This window comes from Vombatus ursinus, unplaced genomic scaffold (genome assembly GCF_900497805.2).
Source record: "Vombatus ursinus unplaced genomic scaffold, bare-nosed wombat genome assembly UNPS02014812.1, whole genome shotgun sequence".
NCBI classification, from domain to species: domain Eukaryota; kingdom Metazoa; phylum Chordata; class Mammalia; order Diprotodontia; family Vombatidae; genus Vombatus; species Vombatus ursinus.
In genome coordinates this window covers 71,240,041-71,259,371 of record NW_020954590.1, presented here as the reverse complement: position 1 = coordinate 71,259,371, position 19,331 = coordinate 71,240,041, and the positions used below count along the sequence as shown (strand labels likewise).

Below are 19,331 nucleotides of genomic sequence, written 5' to 3'. Positions count from 1 at the left end.
TTTGTTTTATTGATTCTTGATGTCTCATAGAGTCATTAGCTTCCATTTGTCCAATTCTAACTTTAAAAGAGTTATTTTCCTCAGCTGTTGTACCTCCTTTTCCATTTGGCCAATTCTACTTTTTAAGCAGTTGTTTTCTTTTTCAAGCTGTTGACTCTTTTTTCATAATTCTCTTGCATCACTCTCACTTCTTTTCCCATTTTTTCTTCTACCTCTCTTATTTGATTTTTAAGCTCCTTTTTGAGCTCCATGAGTTCTTTCTGGGATTGAGACCACTTCTTGTTTCTCTCTGGGGTTTTGCCCATAAGTGTTTTGACACTGTTCTCTTCTGAGTTTGTCTTAATCTTCCCTGCCATAATAAGTTTCTGTGGTCAGATAATTTTGCTGTTGTTTGTTTTTTTGTTTGTTTGTTTTTGCTCATCTTTTTCCTTTCTTTTAAATTTGAGTTTTCCTCCTGGGGTGGAAGGGGCACTGTCTTAGGCTTCTTGTGACTAGAGTTATAGTCCCTGGCTATATACCTGGTGCTGCACTGATGTTTCCCTGAGGCTTAAGGGGGACATATTTGGTGCCGTGCTGAAGGGGTGGGAAGTGGGGGTGGTTGATGCTGCTAGAGGCTATAGGGGTCTGGTAGCTTGCCTGGTCCTGAACTGGGTTTCTAGTGCTGGTGTCTGTCATGTATTGAGGCCAGTGGGTTGTTCCTGCATTGATTTCTACCTGTTTTACTGAGCTACACTGAAGCATGTCGTGTTCTGACCACTGTTTGCTGCCTGGTTGCCTTGCTATGTTGTATTATGTGTGGGGTACTGGAGAACTGGTGATTGCCTATTTGCTTAGGCACTTGTAGGGCTGGTGTCTACTTGTTTGTCTGGGGCCATACTGAAGCACATAGGTTGCCCCTTCCCTTGGCTAAGTTGAGGCATGTTGGGGGTCCTGTGTTGGTGTTTGCCTGTTCCATTGCACTGGGGCACAGGATCTCCTACTGGTTTGGCTGCTGGATTGCTGGAATGCTTCCTGCCCTGGACTGTACACCCCCTTTACCTGAGTAAGACAGACCTTTCCTGCCAACCTTCCAAGTTTCTTGGACTAAAAGACTGTTTTACTCCATCTTTTTGCTCTTTCTGCTGTTCCAGGATTTGTTTTGGCGTGCTATTTTATGATTCTTTGGAGATGAATATGGGAGAGTTACAGTGATGTCCTGCTTACTCTGCCTTTTTTGCTCCCAGAAGTCTACAATTACTTCTAATAAATAATGAAGTTAACTGATGTGAATTTTATCTCTCCTCTCTCCTACTGTCCTTTTCAGATGGTGCTAAGAGGAAGTTAATTGGGAAAGAGCACAGAGTAGATGAAAGCAAGAAAAAAGGTAAACGGAATTGATAATCACCAAGCTGATAAAAATTTGACTGGATAATTGTGAGTTGACTATTAATCCACAAGGTCAATATTGTTGAACATATTATTATGGCTTCAAATGGTCTTTCTTAGTAAATGATTTTTTTTTTTACTTTTTAAGCTAGTATGTGAAAAATTCAGCTGCTTCAATGACTGTAATTATAGAAAAAAAATTTTCTCTTTTGGGAGAATAGAGGAACAATTGTTCCTATCATACCAACACTTTAGTTCTACTCTTCCTGAGATCAGTGTGTTTCTATGCACTCTCTCTATGTCTGGATGGAAGGAGAAAGTAGTCAATAACTGCCTTTGCCTGCTGTTTATGTGAGAAGAAAATCTATTAAGTTTGGGTAAGAAGGGTAAGGAATATGAAGAGGTTAGGGGGAATTTGGAGAAAAAAATAAGGCATTAAAAGATGGGTTGGAGATCTAGGTCAACTCTGACCTTTCTATATTTATGTACCCTTTCAACTGTGGTTGCATGCAATCTGTACCTTTGGGAAGATTTTTGTTCCCTTTCCTACAGAGATTTGGGTTGGGCATTATTTTTATTTTAGTCATGTTCCCTTTTATTTTTTTACAATAAAAATACTTTGAGTACCATGCAGAGTTATGATGCTGCAGATGGAAGGCATCCTTTGTTTCTGGACTTTTGAGGTCCCTTTCAAAATTTGATTATTTTTATATTAGTTTTATCTTTACACATTCATCCTATCAAATGCCACTATCTTCCTGAAGCACAATTAGCTAAGTTATTAAAAATGCTCTCTTGATGCACACTCCACTAAAGTCATATCATTGCATGGACATCATCTTATGTTCATAAAAATTATGCTGGAGAGCACACACCACAAGAGGCTCTATTAAGCAAGAATATCTTTGAATATTAGGTTAGTGATAAGTGTGTTTGCCTATGACACAAGGACAGAAAGAACTAAATTAGAAGAGACAACTGGGCCTACCAGTAAAGAGCTGATTTTGAAGATATGACTTGGGTTCAAATCCTGACTCTGACACACCTGGCAATGTGACATTGGGGAAGTCACAGAAACCTCAGTGCCCTTTTTTAAGGTGGCAAAATTATTATCATTTACAAGAATAATAATTTAATATTAATAATACTGGCCTTTCATAGAAGTTTGCTTTTGGAATATCAATGAAATCTTAGGTTTAATTCCTATACCTTAATCATCTGAATTTCAACCACCAGGTGGTGATTTTTTTTTAACTACAGGAACCCATTTACACTAAAGGAATAATTTATTATTTATAATAATAATAATAATAAATTATCAATTAATTAATTTTATGGAATAAACAATCATTTCCATAACAGTACAACAAAAAAGATGATTGCACACAAAACTGCAAATCCACTATGTACAGCTTGCTATCCTAAAGGAATACAGTGTTTGTGATCTGTATCAGAAGGAAGTATGAATGAATTCAAGTCACTTAACCTCTCTGGACCTTAGTTTCCTCATCCATAAAATGTTAGATTAGACTAGATAACCTTTATGGTCCCTTCCAACTCTAGACCTATATGCCCATGAAGAAACTTTTTTTTTTGTGAGGGACGGGCAAGGTAATCAGGATTAAGTGACTTGCCCAGGGTCACACAGCTAGTAAGTATCAAATGTCTGAGGACAGATTTGAGCTCAGGTCCTCCTGTCTCCCAGGCCAGTGTTCTATCCATTTGCACCACCTAGCTGCCCCAAAGAAACTTCTTAATAGACATAGCAAATGCTATGGTCCCACACAAACCTCATATAGCCTTAAATATGAATGTTCAACATGGCAGAGTGCAATGACAGAAGGTAGGGATTATTGCTATTCCTTTTATGTCTTTGGCCTTCCTCCCTGTCAAACTTGTCTGGACACACACCTCATTTCTCACTAAATGTTTTTGCCCCCTAGATGGAAATATAATAATTTGCTTAGTATTTCCAAAATAATCACATTCACTAACTGCTTCCTGACTCTTTCTGGGAAACTTGCCAGCATACCCGTGGTATGAGTAAGCAGATAGTGATATACATTGTTTGAGACATTTGTATCCTCATTATCCTCTTGCTGCACAAGTCACGAAAGATGGAAATCAAGATGTCAGTGGCTTAGATCAGCCTTGAAGATAGAGCAATAAAAGCTTTAGGCCCTCAAAAATGCATGTGAGGATTTTAAATAGCCTTTCCTAAATTTATTTGATTATTATAACAATGATTCTGATGTCATTAAGAATCACAACCCAAGAGGATTACCCATGGCATCAACAATGCATATAACATTTCTTTTTTTCCTCAGAGTTTGATTTTGTATGTTATATAACCTTTCACTTGTGTAAGTATATATATATATATATATAAACATATATATACTTATGTATATATATTTATAAGTATATATATATACTTATAAATGCATCTGTATCCTGATGCATTTAGGATTAATTATTATGTTTTAAGGCTCTCTTAAACAATGGTAACAACAATAGCAAAAAAACAATGGTATGATTCTAACCTTGTGAAAGGGGTATGTCATAAAATCTGATAAGTAATTAAGACTTTAGTGCAAAAGAATTCGCCAGATCATTTCCTGAAAACAAGTTTTGACAAATATGCAAGTTGAAATAATGCAAAGACACTGGATGCCTGTGAAATAGAAGGTGCTATTGAGTGGAGGAGAAGACGCAATCATAGATTCTGATAGTGGAATGGAGACTGCACTTGTTACTCTCTATTCCAAATCTAAGATTCCATGAATCTATGAAACACTGATTAGGTAGGCAAAAGCATAGAAAAGCATTATCATAAATGAAATTACTTTTACAGTAGCAGTTTTTATATAATACAAGAGAAATAGTCTAGAGGTAACTTTAAGGCAAATCTTGTCATCACTGAGGTACATTTTTCTTAGAGTAAGGGCATAGCTCACTGAAATGCAAATAAATATAATAACCATTTACCGTATTTTAGACTCTAGCAGCATAAGAACTTGGTATCTCATCAGTTTTTATTTTGAATTTTCTATAATAACATTAAGACCTTACTTATCCCATTTTAACCAGGAAACAAACCCCTTGGATTTTGCTATAGCCTAGGGATTTGGCAAAGGATAATTGGGTTTAAAACTGTAAGAAAATGCTTTGAGTACATTTAAGTTAAAGTCCAAATTCAGAATACCTGCACCATGATTATCAGAGCCAGGAGTGAAAAATTTTACCTTTGTTGCAGCATCAAAGCAGACAAATCCCATACTAAAGTCAATAGTTAGTCCCATTAGATGACTTTCCAGTACACAGGCATAGGTCTTGCACTAGAAAGATTAAAAAAAATGTTACTTTATATGAAAGAGATCTAAAGAGATTGTTTTGCCTCATTATATCCACCTGCTGTAAGAATTGTCACATATTGGCAGAATCATGTTGAGGACATTTTTAACAAACATTACCTCTCATGGCTTCATATTATAGTTTCTCTTAAACACTAATGAGAATTTTGATTAAAATTCTATCATGTTGGGGAAGGGTTTTTCGATCTAAATTTCTCTAATTTACCAAAACATACCCTGAGGCAAAGAAATATAACAGAATTCATGACTTGGCAAAGGTCTATAATATGAACCATGTGTCACCCTGACATAAAGAGATAGCCTTTCATAGCTCTTGAATGGAAAATTTTTAATATGTTGCTAAAATGGCAATAATCTACAGACAACAAAGTAGTGACCATTTCTTAACATGAACAATTCATTCTCAATAACATTTCAAGTGAACATAGAGGCATTTTAAATCATCCACCACAAACTGTAGATGTCTAACCTATGTTGAACTGTTTTCTCACTATACCTTCTGAATAATTGAGAAAAGATTTGCAAAATATATTTTTAGCTAATAAGTGAGTTGTTATTGCTATTGCCATCAACTTGAAATCTAGAAAATCAAGCTTCATAAAAATAAACATACTTGATTAAATTTGACAGGAGGAAAGATTTTTCCTATAGAATGATAACTCCCATAGATAGTTCCTGTTGACGTAAAGACTGTACACCATAGAACTGATACTACGCCCAGACATGCACCCACCTTATTGAGCTGGCTCTCAGTCTATTCAAACCACTCATCATTTCCCTTCTCAAATTTGTTCAAATCTAATTCAGTAAAAAGTTGACCTATGTATATTGACAACCTGAGTCTTAAGCACAATTTACCAAACTTCTCTAGTCTATTTTCTTTCTTTCTACTCCTTTTCAGTCCTACTTGCAGCTCATCTATTTCATCCTTTAGCATTTCCAGTCTAAAAACAATAATGCCTTTTTTAATTAATCAGGCAAGGAGAGAGAATACACACAGAGGGCACCATGTTCTATTTATACAACATGATGTATGACTGTATCTGTAGACCACTTGCTTTATTTGCATTTAAATATGACCTATAGAGGAGCGTTGACAATGATAAATACACATTAATATTGTGTGTAGCAAAACAGAAAAAAATTAAACCACCAAATCTATTGTAATTCATGCTACAGATTTGTATTACCAATTGTGACTTCATAAGAAGTGAACATACTCGATACTGTAAGTGTCACTACATTGTTCAGTAGTTTCGGTCCTGTCTGACTCTTCGTGAGCCCATCTGGGGTTTTCTTAGCAAAAGATACTAGCATGGTCTGCCTTTTCCAGATCATTTATAGATGAAAAAACTATGGCAAACAAGTTAATTCACAAAGTCACAGAGCTCACAAGTGCCTGAGATTGGATTTGAACCCTGGTCTTCCTGAGACCAGGCCCCGTACTCTATCCACTGAGCCATCTAGCTGCCCCAACCACATGAATCGAACTCTGTATTACTTAAATGGCTCAATACATAGAAGCCACATTGAAACTTTTATTACTCATATGATCCTTGCTTCCTAAAAAGAAATATCTTCAGTACTGCATTTATGAATAACTTCCTCTTCATAAATATTAACTCATTTATAAAGGGCAAAAGGTGAACATAAAGTCATTTGTTAAATAATAGCAATATTAGATAGACTGAGAGAGTAGCAGTGATGCAGTTAAGGGACAGGGGCAGAGACTCAAGCTGTTATTTCCCTAATATTGAGTATTCCTAGGTGTGGACTTTCTTTTTAACATACAGATTTGCACCTTCTCTACAACTTATAGCTGGAGAGATTTGCCTAGAAGAGGTCTGAGAGGTTCAGTCACTAGCCCAGGGCCACATAGCCAGTATGTGTCAGAGGCAGGGTTTAAAGGCATGTTCTCCTGGCCTCGAGGCTGGTTCTCCATTTATTATGTTACACTGTCTATCATGATGCAGTGAAATAAGTGCTAAATCTGACATGAGGTCAGATTCCAGCCATGCTGCTTGCTATCTGTGTAATCATGGGGCAATCTCTCAGGCTTAGGTTACCCCATGTGTAAAATGAGACCCTGTGATGTTATGACTAAAATCCACTTTTGGAAATGCCAATTAAGACGCTTGCAGCTTAATGACAGACTATAAACTCCTTGAAAGCAAGACCTGTTTTTTTGTCTCAGTGTCCCCAGCACATATCACAGTGTTTGGGTCATAGTATGCACTTAAATACTTTTGCATTGATATATATAGAATTGTGTGTTTACTTCTGAGTTTTTAAAAATTCATGGACTTATGATTTCATTGATTTCCTTTTGAGGAAGTCTCTCAACCAGAGACATACATGCAACATACAAAATATGAGAAAGTTGTCTATGGGTATTTAAAGGTAAGTGATGTGTAGTCACTATATGTCAAATTTGAACCAATGGCTTTCTGACTAAGCAGTCAATTCTATATACACTACACCACACTGTTTCTTATTTTAAATGCAACCAGGGGAATGGTGGATAGAATGCCAGCCTAAAGTCAGGAAGACATCTCCCTGAATTCAAAGCTGACCTCTGACACTTACTGCGTGACTCTGGGCAAGTCACTTAACCCTATTTACCTCAGTTTCTCATCTGTAAAATGAGCGGGAGAAGGAAATGGCAAACCACTTCAGTATCTTTGCCAAGAAAACCTTAAATGCGGTAACAAAGAGTTGGACATGACTGCAATACACTCATAGCTACTTCTCAAGGATACCATGTAATCTTTACCATCCTAATTCTTTATTCAAATTATATTCAAAATAATTTTCATAATTAGATATTATTTCAAAATGCTAAGGAATTATAATAGGTAAAAATTAGTATTTCCTGCTTGGCAGCCCACCAAATATAGACACCAAAACGAATAACATATCACGTGATTGCAAAATTGAACTGGGTAAATGAGATATTGATTTTAAAAGAGAAACCACATTTCTATTGTTGTTTGAATCCTATTTTGAGAGAGCTATTACACCTATTTTGACAATGTTAGTAGAGATCCCACAAATATAATCTTGTCAGTAATATTACTTTTAAATTCTTTATTTATGTTGTTCAGAAATCCTCCCAAACTTCAGCAATCAAATTACTCCAAGAGAAGAAATATTTTTGCAAGTAGATTAAAATGAGTATTTTGAGTACAAGGAAAAGAATTATTTGTCTACTTCACATAGAATTATTTTAACTTCCTTTTTTGGGGGGGACAAACAAAGCCAGCTATTTTCTATAAGGATAGTTACCAAATTCCTACACAACTCACTTCAGTCTTTTCTATATTAGGTCTTTCCCAATCCCCCTGAATCCAGTGTCTTCCTCTAAATTATTTTATATATTCTTTTAACATACTTATATTTACAGGTTTTCTTATCTGATAGAATTTAAATTTCTTGAGGCAAAGACTTTCAGCTTCATCTTCCTGTACCTATTAGTTCCACTCTTTCTAAAGTTGTTTACCATCTACTTTCTATTGATCCAATATGTTCATACACACACACACACGCACGCACACACACACACACACACACACACACACACACACACACTTTCTTACCCATTAGAATGCAGTGATCACATTGATAGCAGGGACTATATTTGTTTTTTAACTGTGTCCCTAGTGTTTACTAGTACATGGTTGGCATTTAATAAATGTTTCTCGACTGATTTTTACCATCAGCATCTAGCAAAGTATCTGACACTCAATAGGTATTTAATAATGCTTATTGACTGATTGTTTAATAATAGGTGGTATTATGAGAACTTCTTAGGATATATAATAAATCATGATTGAAAAAAATATTTTTTAAAAATTGTGAGCAGTCTGATTTCAGAAAAAAATAGCAAAAGTGATAAAATAAAGTATATGAAGATTAGTAGAGAGATTTTAATCACTTTATATTGCCATATAAAGGAAAATACAAAATAAAAATCTTTTCAACAAGCAAAGGTATTCATTTATATTCTTATTTACTACTTTATTTTCCAATAGAACTTACTTTTTCCGTAATTTTTATTTATATACAAATTTAATGGTGTTGAGTCTTTTGTGGATAAGAAAAACAAAACTAAAAAGGATAATTGTCAGTAGGTAGGCATATTCAAATTCTTGCTACTTTAAAAGACTCCTTATCCAAATATGTAATCAACTGAATTACCTTTGATTACAGATTTCTCATAAAACACACATGAAACCTGGTAAATTTTAAGTAAAAACAACATTTCATTGCTCATTTACAGTGTACTCCCAGTGCATTGTGGCTCAAATTGGCTTTATGAATAACTTGACACCATAGGTATCCTCTGGAAACAGTCCAAAGCTTTATGCTATTGCTCAGACCTCAGGCTTAGAGAATATACACCACAGATCCAAGAAACTGTTTTAAATTATGGAAAAATAATATAAGGTTATTCTATCCCATTTCTAAGGTTTGGAAGAATTAAAGACCTTCAAAATATTAGCTTCCCCTGGGGAAAACATTTTAAAAAATGATCTTGTAGCCTTTAACATGGCCATTGATCTTCCTAAATAAAAGTGGTCTAAAAGGTAATTAAAGAAACATGAAGGAGAAATAAATACATTCCCCTATCACCTTCTGTTCAATTAAATATTATTAACTAATGTTTTAAAAAGTCTTGAGATTTCATCCTCGATCCTAGGAATAAAGTATTATTTTAAAAGACAGAAGTTTCCTCTACCTCAATAATTCAGAATCAATGAAAAATATATTTGTATAGCAAAATACCAAGCATTACAGTAGGTTTAGGTTGTATTAGGTTCGGAACAATGCATAACAGAATACTGGCACTGAAATATTCTTTAGTTTCAGGTACATATTTGGGCTGGTGCATGAAGAAATGAGTAGAGTTAATATAGATAACCTGAGAAGCAACTTAAAGCTTTCTAAGTCTTACGCCACCTCACCCAACTCTATTATACCACAGTTGTTATACAATAGTTTTATACAAAAGGATGAGTTGGAGAACATTGAAATCAGTTTTATACTTAACCAGGAAGGAGTAATGACATCTGTTCTAGGAGTTTATGACTCAAATAAAGACATTGCTAAAGATACTGAAAAATTATTTCTGTGAGGTGAAAAGAAAATCTTCTTTTCATGATATGAGAATTCCAGCATCAGCTAAGCATTCCAGAACACCCATTCATGGTGACTGCTATTATAATCAATGTGTGTATGTTTGTTTAAATTAAAACAATGTTTTTGGACATGGTTTTGGAAACAAATCTTGAATCAAATGCTCACTTAACACAGTGCCTGGAACATAATAATGTTTGATCTTCTCTCTCTCTCTCTCTCTCTCTCTCTCTCTCTCTCTCTCTCTTTCTCTCTCTCTCTCTCCTCCCAGCTACCCCAAGGAGGCAAAAACAAACAAACAAAAAAAGACATAAAGAAAGGTATAGTGCAAATCCAAACATATTTAGAAAGGTTTTTTTTTCTTGAAGAAGTAAACATATTATAAATAAATTTGATGTCCATTAATTGGGGAATGGTTAAATCAATTGTGGTACACGGATGGCATAGAAAATTTTTGAGATTTAAGAAATGATGGGTATGAAGAATTCGTGAACTGGTACAAAGTTAACTAAGCAGAACCAGAAAAATAAAAAATATGGTCATAGACAAAATATCAATGAAAATTTAGAATCAATGTAAAATAAGTGATTTACTACCATATTTCACAGTCATATAATTAGACCATAGAAATATGGGGAGATTTAATGTTCAAATCTGTGTGATTAACACATATCGATATAGATTTAGTTTTTAACATCAGTTACATTATCCTTCACAGATTTCATTACAGAATGTGTAACTTGTTACTGGGGTTGTATTTTCATAGAAGGATGAGCTGGGTAGGAAACACAGATGTGCAATGTTTATTGTTACACTTATTAAAACTGCATCTTTTCAACAGAAATCTCTCATCTCTTGATATATAGAAATATACTTGAAAAATATATTTGGAAGTAAATATTGACTAATTGGCATATTAATATCTCTCTAGGTCAATGTCAATTGCTATGAAATTGCAATTGTCCAGAAACAAAAACATTTATTAGACAGTATAATACTTTCAGAGAGACAGCATGGTATAATGGATAGACCACTGACCTCAGAGTCAGGAATTGAAATTTGCCTCTCATGCATATTGACTGTGTAACCTTGTGTTCCCATGCATCTTTCTAAAAATATAAGTTTCAAAGCAGTTGTTGATCTGAATTTTTATGGATATTATTTTCCCCCTCTAGGGTTACCTACTATAATGAAATCAATGGTCAAGTTCAAAATATATTTGCAAAATATTATTCTTTTTATAGTTTAAATTCTAAAGTTCACCATTTCCTGGTCCTAGAAAATATTCAAAATTAGTTAACAATATAGTGGCCAGTCTCTCAGTAGTCATACATTTAATATGTATTATCTCACTTTGCAAATATTGATTCATTATTTTGTAATTATTCTAGAATTACTTCATATATTCATGTTTTATTTCATTACCTAGGCTGTTTGCCATGTTCATAGCAAAAACATTGTCTTAGAGGGTTTTTTTTAAGTATAAATTAATGACATCTGGTAGAACATTTTGCATACAGCAAATTTTTAATAAATTCTGGTTAGCTAACTTATTGGAAGTACATAAACATGTATTATACTGCCTCCCAGGTAGCGAGCAAAAATCTCCATCAGTTGTGAATATTCTGGTATTTTCCCCCAGCTGCACAAATGATGAAGGGATAATGGTTGAATCATAAAATTGTTTTATCTTCTTCAATTTATATTCAATTCATTTTAATGACATTTTAATATAATAATCAAATATTGCTTCTTCTGAACTCAACTCTATAGAATATGATATACAGGAAAACACAAGATAAAATTCAAATTCTTAAATTAACTATTTTATGATGAAAATCGTAACACTCAATTGAGTCTTACCTGTATCCTTTCAACTTCTAAAAATGTAGCTGTTTGGAAGGCTTTCTCCCATTGAGCTAGGTCACACTCTAACTCTACTGAAAAGTAGAGGTCCTCTCCAGTTTCTGATTGGACACCAAAGCAGTGTTTCCGACGGTCCAGTAGATCACTGTCCTGATGAAAACCTGAAGTTATATAATCTGGCATACATCAATTCATATTTCTTATATGACCATGCCTTAAATCTAGTTCTAGTAATCCATTAAAAGTAGGTAATGCAAAGAAAGAAATATTTAATGATACCATAAAGAAGGATTTTTAAAACATGTAAGGCAGTCAAAAGTGTTATTCATTGCTCTAAAATGTATTAACTATGATATGTATCATAGTATGTATCATATGTATCATAAAATGTATCAACTATGACTTTGAGTAAGTCATTTTAGCCTCAGTTTTCTCATAGACAAAACTAGGATGTAATTTCTAGCCTGAATAGCTCATAAGAAGTATCAAATGAGATTTTGTATTTCAAAGAGTTATGTTTGTTTGTTTTTAACCATATTTGTGATCAGATCACTTTATCTCAGTGCTATGGTCAATTGTATTTGTTGTATAGGGAGTTTCTTCACTAAGAAGACACCTATAACAATGAAATCACTAGATCTAGTCCCTATCTCTAAAATTTGTTTGTACACATGCCATTATATCTGAGAAGCAGTGTGGAATTATAGCTAGAGAGTTAGCCTCAGAGTCATGAAGACCTGGGTTCAATTTTCATCTCTGTTGCTGGTCAAGTTTCTAATCAGAATCCTAATCAGTTCACTAAAATGATAATTTATAGAGCAGGTACTAAGGTGTCAGAGGGATTTCCCTCTTTGTGAGTTCCTTATATCAATGAAATCACAGGTCTGGTAAAAAAAAATCAAATATTAACATCATCATTATTATTACTTATTAAAATAGTAACAAATATCACATGTAAAATAAAATTTTAAATCAACCCTGATATAAGAAAGCAATTCTTCTGTATCATAAAAGAAAATCAACCACATATATCTATAAAATAATTTTACTAGTTCTATCCAGCTATTTCTGTAATAGTGTAATTGTAATAGTATAAGGTCTTTGACAGCAAACCTTATACTTTGGTACTACATATAACTTTTTTTTTAAGTTATAGGTTGGTATTTATGTGTAGGCACTCAAAATACGCATTAAAAATATTTTAATTAGAATGTAAATTCCTTGCAATGAAGGACTGAATTATGCTTTGTATCTCTAGCACAATGATTAGGTGCATAGTAGGCACTTAATAAATGGTTTTCAATTGATTCCTTAAGTTTACACTATTGAAATAGAGATCTTATTCACTTTGTATGAAGAATATGAATACTTAACTACCTTGTATTTAATTATATTCTAATGTATATTATAGTTTTTCATATACATAGTTCATTTTTTCTCCTCCAGTGCAATGCATGCTACTTGAGAGTAGGCATTGTGCCATTTTTCGTCTTTGCTTTTCTAGCATACTGCTGAGCAGAGAATTTTGGTCACCTAAATGTTTAATTTAATTTTCTCTCAAAAAAGTTTAAGGTTAAACTTTAGATAACCTAGACTATAGGTAACAAAGATTTAATCAAATAAATAAAGTATGTCATTCTATCATTAAAAACAAGATAGAAAGATAAGGGTTCTATGACATTCCAGCTAGATGAATTTATAACTAAACTGATTGAAAAAGTAAATCCAAAAAGTAATCATCAATGGTTCTATAAAACTTTCAGGGAGATAGATATCTTATGGGGTGTCCCTGATAGCTTCCCTTATTCCTGGTATGGTAAGAATGTTGGTTACTTTGGCATAACTGATTCCAATTTGTATTAGGTCACCATTTTGTAATGAAATGTTTTATTATTTGCTTTTTATAACTTGTTTCTCAATATTAAAATAAGCATATGTGTGTTATAGGTTGGTAAACAACACATGTGTTGTTATTAACTGAGAAACATATGGGATCCCCAGATAGGGCAGACTACCCACAAGAAATTTTGGTGAACAACCTCATCATTAGCTTGTCATCAGGTATCAATTGCATTTCTAAAAATCTATTCTATTTCTCCCTGTTACACTACTCAACTAAAGTAATGGCAAATTACATTTATAGGAAATTCCCAAGTTTATAAGATGTTTTCTATAGGCATAGATGCCCTTTTCTTTGGGATTCTAACCCACAACCCAATGTCCTTGAATCATGGTTACCTTCAGTTAGGCCTTTAGTGGGGAGCTAGGTAGGTAAGGTTTCTTGAGTTACTCTCCGAATGTAAGTTATACACTTTGTCAGTATGTAGATATACTTCCCCCCACTAATTAGCTAGTGTATCATTTAGTAATTTGCTCCTTTGATGAATTATTTATTAGTAACTTAGTGGTATATTAATGTAATTATTTCTAACTATATTCAAGTATTAGACTTTTCATCTGCAAATATTTGGCCCAACATTAAAAACATGTTAAGAGAAGGATCTAGAATTTTGTTAACCATGTAGGAACTTTCTCCAACAATGCATATCCCCAACCATCTATGACTTAGAAAATAAATCTTAAGAAGTTTCCTGAACTACATATAAGTTAAATGACTTGTCCAGGACCATAAAGCTAGTAATAGTGGCGAGATTTGAATCTAGGTCTCTAAGAGTCCAACTTAAGCTCTCTATTTTCTTAGTTATAATGTCCTCTCCAATAGTCAATAATGGTCTCAAAATTTTTTATTTGCACAAAAATAGGAGTAAAATAAGTAACTCAATAATTAATTAAATTCTAAAATTGTGCACCCTGACATGTGTAATTTGCTTATTTATAAATGATATATATGTATTAATAACTATATACATAAATAACATGCAAAATGGAATTTCCTGAAAAGGAATGACAAGATGATGAAATTATATTTGACCCTAGAGTTAACCGGAAGCCATTGGAGTCATTAGAGGGGTTGGGAGGAAGTGACATAGTGAAACCTGCATTATATGTAGTCACTTTGGCAGCTTCGTGTGTAATGGATTGGAGTAGGGAGAGATTTGGGGCTAGTAAACTAATTAGAATGTAATTACAATAGTCCAGGTGAGAGGTAATAAGGGTTTGACCTAGGGTGGTGGCATATATAACAGAAGAGGACAGATGCAAAAGATGTTGTAGGTGCAGAAATTATAAGATTTGGCAATTGAGTGGATATAATGCATTGAGGGAGAGTAAGGAGTCTTAAGATGATGTGTAGATTGGGAACTTGATGGACTAGAGCACTGGTGTTGCTCTCAGCAATAAAGAAAAGTTGGAATTTGGGTGCCTTTTTGGAGAAATATTATATGAGATCCACGATGAGGATCACAACCTATCCTGTGAGATTCACTTTGAACCACTTCCCATAAAAGACAGGTGGGATTCTTACCCACTGGTCTGTGCCCTGAAGAGGAGGCAAAGGTAATTTTAAAAAAGCTACCTGTATAGCAGTTACCTTCATGAGTATCAGGTAGCAGTTAAGTTATACTTGTTCCAGAGGTCTAAGTCAACACTGGCTAAGGAGAGGGACTATGGCTGAATGTGTGAAATTTGACATCATCTCATAAGATGACAATTCAACTCATTGGAAATAATAAAGTAAGAAAATACATATGGAGAAGAGAGTGTGCAACAAAGATGATGATCTATGAATCTAATGGATATAAAGGAAGAGCAATCAGACAAGTATAAGCAGAACTGAAAGAGAGGAGTGTTACAAAATTCCTGGGAGCAAAGACTCTCCAATAGAACAATGTGGTCTACAGAGTCAAAAGTTACAGAGGTAAAGATGAGTAAGAAATGAGAAGAGGGCATTAAGCCTTAGATTTGGTCATTAAGAGACAGATCTTTGGTAACTTTGCAGAAAGCAGTCTTAGTTAAGCGATGTGATTAGCACACCAGAGTATAGAGGGTTTAGAACGTAGTGAGAGAGAATGGAGGTATCAAGAATAGATAGCTTTTTCAAGGAATTTGACTTAGAGAGAAAATATATGATAGTAACTAAAGGAGAGCTGTAGGATCTGTTAAGGTTTTTTTTTTTTTAATTAATAGAAGAGACATGGTCCTCTTAATAATAGCAGAGATAAAATATAGGAAAAGGATGCCAATAGGGGTAATCTGCCAGAGAAGGTGCAGGGGCAGGGGGCTACATAGGGTAGCAAGACATACTAAATGTGACTCTTTCAAAACTACATGGAAATGGCACTTTTCAATCTTTTTTACTATAATGTATTATTACAAAATCACAGAATTTTGGAATTGGAAGGGACATCAGAAGATATCCTTTTCTCACAATTTTTGACAAAGAAAGCTAACAAATTTTTATCTCTCCTAACATCTGCTAAACAATGAAAATGGATAATGATGCTTAAATATCTCTCATTCATCATATATGAATATTAAGGAATTTTTCTTCTAGATGATTAGATTGATCACAGTTAAAATAATTAGTTTTATTTATTTCTGCATGACTTTTTTCCATTTTTTTCATTTCTTTGGTTAATCTCCAAATTTAGTGTCAAGGTATACACAAAGTCTAGTGTAGATATGGATCAGCTATAACACATTACAAATGTAGAATTGCACAGGAGAACTGGAATAAACAAAACCATTTGAGAGAATCATGACTGCAAAAGGAGGTGGGTAAGTCATGTAGTAAGAGCAAGCGATTATCACTATATTTTTCACCTGTATCTAGGCAATGTTAGAGATCCAGAGAAGGGCCTCCATAATGTTGGTCAGAGGACACAAACAAGAATCAGACAGAATGAAAAGGCCGAGATAATTTTTATCTGTACCATTGCAGAGAATACTCACAATGATGAAATTGCAGCCCATCAAAGTATCAAAGTATTATCCCTTCATGTGTATTGCTAATGACAATGTCAAACAGAAAAAGACCCAACATCAATTGCTATAGCAGTCTCCTGTTCACCTTAACATAACACGTCGCCAGTTTTCAATTTACATGGCACAACTCTCATTGTGAGTGATTTAAAATATTTTGAATAAAATTACGTGAGCTACCATGCAAAATAACTTCAAGATTTAAAATCAATGAAGAATGCTCTCATCTAGCACCTATATAATCACCCTAGTCCATGAAATCAAATCAAATGAGAGTAATTGCAGTGAATATATGCAAAGTACAATGTAAGCCTTTAAACATAATATCAATGTCACCTATATTATTAATATCTGGTTGCTTCCTTTATATTAACCATACCAATCTTGGATTTGTTTTTGGTTGATTTTCATCTTCCACTTTAATTTATCCCAGAAACAAATATCTTTCTCTCTGCCCTATTTATTAGCCACCTATTTTTAACTCAACCTCAAAGTATTGCTCAGCTGGTCCATCTGGACTCACTTAACTCTTCCAGAAAAATCTATATAGTTAATTGTTATTTTTGATAACTTCTCTGTATGTTCATTGTGTATTTTCACTGGTTCTTTTGTTAGACTTTGAATCTCATGGTGACTGTATATTTTCTAAGAATTCCTTTATATGTATATTGTCACATTAAAGAAGAGAGAGGCAGTTGTGTTGCAGTGGATATAGACTCATCTTGGAACAGGGAGGGCCTGAGTTCAAAGCCTGTCTCTGAAACATCCTGGCTATGCTAGAGGGAGTTTTCACAGCTATGTGTTCCTTATAATACTGAAACCACAGCTCTAGTACCTCTTTAAAAAAGAAATAACCAATTACAGTTCTTGTCTGGTAATTGTTTACAACAACCACAATCAGAAGACAACAGGAGAGGTACATGACACAAATTATTTTTTAAAAAAATTACTAAACAATGTTTATTTTTGCTTTTTTTTTTGGTGAGGCAATTGGGGTCATGTGACTTGCCCAGGGTCACACAGCTAGCAAGTGTCACGTGTCTGAGGCTGGATTTGAACTCAGGTCCTCTTGACTCCAAGGCCACTGCGCCACCTAGCTGCCCCTAAACCATATTTTTAAAAGAAATCTTTTTGTTTCTATGGTGGCTACTTACTAGAATGAGTCTGTTTTTGTTGTTGGTTTCTTCTTTTCCAAAAAAAAAAAAGGAAGGAAAGAAAGAAAAGCAGAAAGAATTGTCATAGGCTAGTGTATGAAGATTTTGTTTCTTTAGCCTCACTACTAAAAAGGGTATAATAAAATAACTCATTATGCGGCAGTCTATCTGGTTTGCCATCATTTGTATTGAGCTTTTTATCAGCTCTAAAATCACTCATCTCCAATCACCAATTTAATTACATTCCCATGAAAGGTTAATACCTAAAACAGATGATAATTTTAAAATTATTAAAAAAAGAAACAAAAAAACAAAAACAAAAACAAAAAACAAAGTTGACTTCCTTTTCTGTCATAGACAGGTTACTTACAAAGTCATACAAATGAATTTATGGATCTGGTGGTGGTGTCTACATTTACTACTTCTAATCAACAATGGCATTTTTTTTAGTAACGTATAGTATGGATCTATTTGACAAAAAAAAAGTTGATTATTTTAAATGAATTAGTGGCAGCTTCACAAAGATAACTACTAAACAGCATCAACACTGCTCTGTTACAAATATTTATATTAACTTAAAATGGGTCAGTCATGTAGTAAGAGCAACAGATTATATTTCCCCTGTGTCTAGGCAATGTTAGAGATCCAGAGAAGGGCCTCCACAAATCTCTGCCATATTATTTATGAACTAGTTTCCTATAAAGATCAGAAGCTTTTGAAAAAGATTCATCAAAGTCATATCAAACAATATGGCAGCAATATTAACAGTGATAATATTATATAACATCATTCAATATTGGGGAATGTCCCTCTTGTCATTTCTATGCAGTTAATAACTTTGTTATTAGTTTTGCTTCTGCACTGTTTTTTGATTTTAAAAATGAAGAATTAGAGACATGCCTGACAAAATCATAAGGTTGGGTTTATGCAGCAGAAAGATATTGAAGTCTGATAACTATCTAGTCAGTTTGACTGAATTTGTACAGGTGATTTGGGGCCACATTAAATAAATTTAAATAATTATAATTTATGTTTTTCTCTTTATCATGTATATACAACCTTAAAGTCAATAAAATGGATCTTCATTTCTCAACTGGGATCATATGAATTTTTTAATAATAAAAGATCACTTCAAGCTCTCCCTTTGAAATGATATTTTAAAATAATTAAAATAATTAAAAGATAATTTCAAAATTAATATTAGATACTTTCTTTAGACTCACTACTATCAAAGGAACCATCATTTTAATTATCATTTATAAGTAACATGTCTTATGATTTGAAACAAAATAAAACCACAATTTCCAAAATGAAGTCATCTTCAAATAATGTTTTAATTTTTAATTTCAAAATAAAACATCTGGTTGGGGATATTGAAAGTTAACTAAAAGCACTCCCAAGTTACTAACTTGCCAAACATGCAAGAAAATCTGTGTGACTATAATGTAATATAATTTCTTTTGTGTGCCTTGGGGCTTGATATTATTATTTTTTATGATTAATATCTTGTGCATGAAAACTTGCAAGTAATTTCACTATCTCCTGAATATTTAGT

The 19,331-nt window shown here is 33.6% G+C and overlaps 1 protein-coding gene across 1 annotated transcript in view; it reads right to left on the bottom strand.

Annotated features, from left to right (window-relative positions):
- Positions 1-19,331, bottom strand: part of LOC114053986 (gamma-1-syntrophin-like) — a 489,285-nt gene that overhangs the window by 82,964 nt on the left and 386,990 nt on the right. Inside the window, exons 14-15 of the mRNA XM_027877092.1 lie at positions 11,739-11,891; positions 4,611-4,703 (exon numbers count right to left, since the gene is read on the bottom strand). Of these exons, the coding sequence (XP_027732893.1) occupies positions 4,611-4,703; positions 11,739-11,891 (246 nt within the window). The remainder of the gene's footprint in view (positions 1-4,610; positions 4,704-11,738; positions 11,892-19,331) is intronic.